The 6,296-nt window shown below is 46.5% G+C and overlaps 1 protein-coding gene across 1 annotated transcript; it reads right to left on the bottom strand.

Annotated features, from left to right (window-relative positions):
* Positions 1-2,391: 2,391 nt before the first annotated feature.
* On the bottom strand, positions 2,392-3,742 carry LOC136494148 (probable CCR4-associated factor 1 homolog 11). Its single transcript, XM_066490305.1, has one exon. The coding sequence runs from the start codon at positions 3,524-3,526 to the stop codon at positions 2,522-2,524; it is 1,005 nt and encodes a 334-aa protein (XP_066346402.1). The 5' UTR covers positions 3,527-3,742; the 3' UTR covers positions 2,392-2,521.
* Positions 3,743-6,296: the final 2,554 nt, after the last annotated feature.

The raw sequence follows: 6,296 nt of genomic DNA, 5'->3' as shown, positions 1-6,296 counted from the left end.
TTGGTTGACCCTGCCTGTTTCGTGGACCCTTGGAGCAAGCTGGTCGCTTTGGAGCCATCCTCCTCTTCATTTCGAATTCGCAAGTAATAATGTGGCATCAACAGGGACGCTTGTTCGGTGACAGCAGAGGCTGTCTGAATATATGCAGCCAGCGGGTGGAAGATGATTTTTGCGGCCGATGCTGTTTTGTTGTAAGAAAAAAAAAACACACAGGGACGTGTCCCGTTCCATTTATATACACCTCAATCATCTGGACCCCAGCATCTGGAGGTTAATGCACACTTTAGCAAACACGGCAGCAATGTCGCGATCAGTGTCGCCGTGTTGGTCAGCACAGCCAACTAAAACGACTTATAATTTTCTTTTTGGTTTCTACAAAACGACTTCATAATTGAGTAGCATATGGACTAGTAGCAGCAGAAAACAAAGGAGACACGAGAGGCTTCAGTTCAGGCTCTCGACGTGCAGACAAGTATGTATGTATCGTGTATGCTGCTGCTGACCCGTTTTTTAGTGTACAGTGTACATAGTAGCACGTACTGTATTATTCAACTGATCTTGTTCAATCAAGGCGTATGTATCCTTGTGTAATAATACCTGGTATGCTATCCTTGTGTAGTAATAGCATAACAATAGCGGCACCAATGTTGACCTTAGCTCAATAATTAATCGTGTTCCAGAATGACGCCCAGGAACCGTCGGATGCGGAATATGCAGCCGAGATCCGCCTTTGACCCAAGTCAGCGTAGGTCAAAAAACCCCTATCCAGTCAGCAGGTTAATCTAATCACCGACTGCCACGTTACTGTCAGCTGCCACCTCAGCCAAGTCAACAGCCCAACATGGCAGTATTCAATTATACCCCACATTAGTCTAATTGTAGATTGTTTGATCTAGCACTATTCTAAGATTATTATTAGAGTAAAATGCACCGGAAGTTCATTAACTTTCTTTGGGGGTCCATGAACTTTTAAAATGGTTCACGGCAGGGTCATGCTATTTATTTAACCTTAAATCCAAAGTACATTTGCAGAAAACCCTCTACATTTATTTATCTTCTGACGTGGTTGCCGTCCGCGCACCTCATCAAGCGGCTGCGCCAGTATGAGGCGCTGCAGCGCCGGTGCGGCGCGGGCACCGAGGTGTATAGGGCCGCGGCCGCGCGGCTCAGGTCCTGGCGCCGAACGGCACCAAGGACGGCGTCTGCAGGTACCTTGTTTGATGAGGTGCGTGGACGACGACCGCGTCAGAAGATAAAAGAAAGGTAGAGGTTTTCTGTAAATGTACTTTGGATTTAAGGTGAAATAAACGGTATGAACCTGCAGTGAACCATTTTAAAAGTTCATGACCCAAAAATATAGTTTCAAAGTTGATAGACCTAGATGACACATTAAAAAAAATTAATGAACCTCCGGTATATTTTACTGTTATTATTATTACATACATCGTTTCTAGGACGGACGGACGGACGGACGAGGGCAGTATCACAAAAGAAGCACCGGTACTACCAGTGTTTCTTCTTGTTTGACTCTCTCTTTTTGTTGGTTAATTAACGGCGGAACACGGCAGTGTTCCAATTCTAATATACCCTATATTAGTCAAATTGTAGGTTGCTCGGAATAAACTAGCGGCGGCTGCGGCTTAACAATCAGAAACAGTACAGCAATTTCAAAATACCGCTAGGTTTATTTCGATAATTGCGTGTACTAAATTATTATCACTGAAGCGATGCAGAATTGGTTCACCCTGCCTGTTGCGTGGACTGCTCGCCAAAGCAGCCGATTGGCGACCAAATAATAATATAATAGCGTTTGTTACTCTTTCAGTCTTTCGTGCTCTGCCGAGCCGAGGTCGCTGTCTCTGAACAGAAACGGCGAATAATCAGAATCAACCAATTCTATTGACCCAACCAAACCAACCAATGTGAGGTCGTCGATCCACTAGTGCACAGCACAATGCAGTGTCCCTGCCCGGCCGCTCTCCTCTTCGTTCAGATCATCGATCATGGCCGCCACTCACAATCACCATCACAAGTTCACAACGGACAAGGTCGCTTCGGTGGTCTGTTCAAAAAACAAACAAACAAACAAAAAGGTCGCTTCGGTGCGTTGACGCTGCGGCTGCTGCTGCTGTGGTCGTCGTACGCGCTTCAGCTCGCAACTTGTTTGTTTGCGACAGTGAAAGCGGCAAACGGTAGTGGGATTCCTCAAATGGCACGCGTGCGTTCAAGTTCAAATTCAAATTCAAACCTCCAACTGCTCAGCGGAGTGGTTGGTGGGAGGCCGGGGTTCACTTGTTCCCTGTATCGGCGGTCACAGTTCAAACGACAAGTCCTTTCAAATCCAATCTGGAATCCATCCAGCGAGCGATCCGTTTCAATTTCAAACCGGACAATCCAAGAATTTAACCAATCAAAGAACTGTTCTTTGTTTCTTTTTATGTTATTTCCCCCAAATTCTCAGTTTGGGAGGTTCTGTACTGTACATGATGAAAGAACATGAACAACTGAACAAGCTATTATCTCAGCAGCGCAGCGCGCACTTAGCCGGCTTGGTAGTGGCGTCGCCGCCGTCGCGGAGCTCGAGGCCGTAGAGCACGCCGGCGCACACGTCCAGGCTGCCTTCCTTGGGGAAGTAGAGCCTAGCCATTTCCCGGAAGGTGTCCCACGTGAGCACGCTGTCAGACGCGGCCTGGTGTCCCCGTCCGGCGGCGCGGCGCACCCGCAGGGCACCGGCGACGCGCTCGAGCCCGCCGAGCAGCGCGACCTCGCCGTACGAGTCGCAGGCGACCCTGGCCATGTGCTTGACGTCGTACACGGCGGCGCCGAAGTACACCCTGACGTACCGCAGGAACTCCGGGAGCGCGCGCGGCAGCTTCCGGCCCATGAGCACCTTGACGAGGTAGGCGAAGTCGTAGGCGGAGCAGAAGGTGACCCACGCCACGTCGGGGTTGCAGACGAGCCCCGACGACATGAGCAGCGCGGCGAAGGCGCGCGCGCTGACGCCCCGGGCGCGGTGCGCGGCGAGGTCGACGCCGCTGGCGGCGAGCAGGCGGACGGAGTCCGGCGCGTGGCGGTGCACGCGCGGGTCGAACTCGCGGAGGTTGATCTGGAACGCGAGCGCCGGCGGGGACGACGGGGACGCCGCGAAGGCCAGCCCGACCTGGATCAGGTGCAGCGCGTCGACGTTGGACTTGAGGAGGGTGTAGCGCTGCGACGCGGTGAGAGTGGAGTGGTGGACGGAAGGGGATGGGTGGTGGATCACGCCTGGGAACTCCGTGTCCATGGACACGTAGGGGAACCGCTCGATGGCGGCCCGGATTAGCTTGAACTCGCGCTCCACGTTGTCCGCCCATACCTCCCTGATCTCCAGCGGCTGCGGCGGCGGCTGGGGATGGGGATGGGGATGGGGCGGAGGCTGCTGCTGCTGGGTGTAGTGGTGGTGGTATTGGTGGTGCTTCGGCTGGTACTGCTGATGGAGGTGCTTCGGCCTCCACCCGCCGGCGCCGCCCACCTCGACTGAAGGCATGTCGGCGTCGCTTGCTTAATTACTTGGATCTGATCCGATCGACCGGGGGTTGGACGGCTGAGTCGAACTTGATTGCTGGATTTGCACCCCGGACGGGCAATTCGGAACCTCGGATGCTTCTGCTCGGTGAAGGAGGCGCGAAGGCTGTGGAGCGATGGTGGTGGCGGCATGGTGGTCAGGGCAGCCGGGGTTTTATAGGATAGGGGAACGGGGGCAGACATCAGGAGGAGGAAGCCGGCGGGCGCGTGGAGATCCGTGAGGCAAATGGGATCGACGGTGGGTGGACGCTGGGCTGGACACTGCACGCGTTTATGGCGTGCGGTGCGGGGAGAGAAAATTTGTTAATGATTGGGCGCGTCCCGACCACCAGCCATCGGAGCAGGAAGGAGGAACGAACCGCATCCGGCGGCCCCTATCCAGGCCAACTCCAAGCCAAGTGATTTGTTTTTGTTGGACGCACCTGGACTGGCTTCGTGTTATGTTCAACGCAGGCCGACTTGGTCTGCGGTTTTTTTTTTTAAAAAGTCTGCTTATATCCTTTTCTGTCGTCGTCAATCGATGTTCAAAAAAAAAAAAAATCTCCAACGGTGTTTTATGATTTTTTTTCCTTTTATAAAAAAAACGATATGTAGGGTAGGAGTATCTGCTTAGCCTCTCCAACGGTGTTTTATGAATTTTCTTCCTTAAAAAACGGCGCCCCTTATGAATTTTCACCCATAAAAAACGGCGCTATGTTCGCTTGAATGGTAAATCATGGTACGTTGTTTTTTCTCTCACAACAAAACAATGTAAAAGCCACAGAAACCATCAGCAAAACAAGATTATGGATAGACGCTGAGGAAGGCAACATAGGTAAGGAATTTCACAAAAGAAAACGAATTTATGTCCCAGGCAAAGGCAATCGAGTGAGTCTAGTGCACTGCACCTAGACCCGGAGTCCTGGTCAGCGGCGAATCTAGACTAAACTGCTGTCGGGGTCGCACAGATTCATGAACTTAATTTGATGGGGTCGTAGCTGGCCGAAATACGCGGGGTTCCACTGATTCGTACAAAGTTATCGGCGTCGCATGACCTCGACACATGCACTGTGGCTTCGCCGCTGGTCCTGGTGCTGACTGTTATAAAACATATCGTCAATAGTTCGGACTCTTTCCTCTCCGTCTCTCATGATCAATATAGTAGATGAAAGTAGAAGAATAAGTAGACACAAGATAGAGAGACTATTCTTTATTCATCTGAATATTGGTAATTACAACATAGAGCTCCCACGTATATATAGTCATGCCAAGGCCTAAGAGTTTGGTAAGAGCCCGCATACAAACGGACTAGGATTATGATTCCTTCTTCTCATTTTCTTCTAGGATAGAGTCTGTATGTTTTACCACACTTCCCCTTGGGCGATTACTACGATATGCACATGCCTCATTAAAAACTCCATCCGAAAACCCAGTGAGAAAAATGGTTCTCGGAGAAAAGAGTACATCACACTCGTTAGTTGTATTGCACATGTTGTCTCATTAAAAACCTTGTGTAAGAAACCTTCAAGTAAAAACTCACATAGAAAAAAAGAGTACAACATTTAACCTTTTGGTCATTCATTGTTCAGGATATTCTATTCTTCATGAATAGATACTGATCTTCATGATCTATACATAGACTTCAATGTTTTAGCAATTACGATCTACTTGATATTTAAAATTTTAGTGCTTTACCTTAAAGGTAGATTCAATCAAATATGCTCTCCCTTATAAAGCCATACTTTGAACTTCATTGTTCAAATTACACTTTTCATAATCGTGTGCTTAATTAATGGTATGCAGTACCACAATACTATATCTTTCAAAAGTTAGCTCATAATTCTTCTATGAATTATTTCTTTTAAAATTCTTCTATGAATTATAATATGGGTATAAACAAGAGCAATATGCTTCGTGCATAATGACCACTTATTAGTTGTGCAAAACAAATAAATTTTATCCTTCAGGGTAATAAGTCCTTTCAGATGATTATGGGGATAAATAAGTTACAATATTCAATATCTTCTAGATAGTGTATCAAACTTATACTAGAGTTTGAATGCTTATAATTCTTCCTTAGTGGATTTTTGAATTATTTATTCTATAAATCTTCGGGATTTTGATTGTACCACTAATTAATAAATTCAGTCTTGCATTTGGCATATAGGGGATAATTCAATTGCCAAAGTCACCATTATTCTTATACCTTCTATGGTATTTAGAGGATATCAACACTTAATTGCTAGCTTTACAATGTACACTTTCTGAGTGTTTGTATTACATCTTCATGGTGTTTAAGATTCCTCACTTTATTTCTCTCGGGTCTATATTCACTTCTCAGATTAATGGTGTTTATTCAATAATTGATTGTTAAATCTTTCTTGGATTAACTCCTTCAAGGATGTTCTCATTTTTTATGAATAACATTTCTCTTCTATGAGATATATTCTCTGCTGCATGAGAAAATATTATATGATAGTGTTATTCATTACAAATTCATTCGATGACTCTATTCCTTCTAGGACATCTCTTCTTGAGACTTCAATATTCATTCATAAATATATTCTACCTTAGACTTCTTAATACTTGTATGAGATTTAATTTTCGTATGTTGCGATTTATATTCTTTAGGAATTATATGGATTTTCATAATCCACTTATTAACTGCATATTCCATAATCATTCAATTCAATTACAGAGATATAGTAGAACATTTATTTCTTCTTAGTAGGAGATTCACCCTCAATTGCTTT

The sequence above is a fragment of the Miscanthus floridulus genome, chromosome 11, assembly GCF_019320115.1.
Source record: "Miscanthus floridulus cultivar M001 chromosome 11, ASM1932011v1, whole genome shotgun sequence".
NCBI classification, from domain to species: Eukaryota; Viridiplantae; Streptophyta; class Magnoliopsida; order Poales; family Poaceae; genus Miscanthus; species Miscanthus floridulus.
Note: the sequence above shows the minus strand (reverse complement) of the source record. Positions and strands in the feature narration are given on the sequence as shown.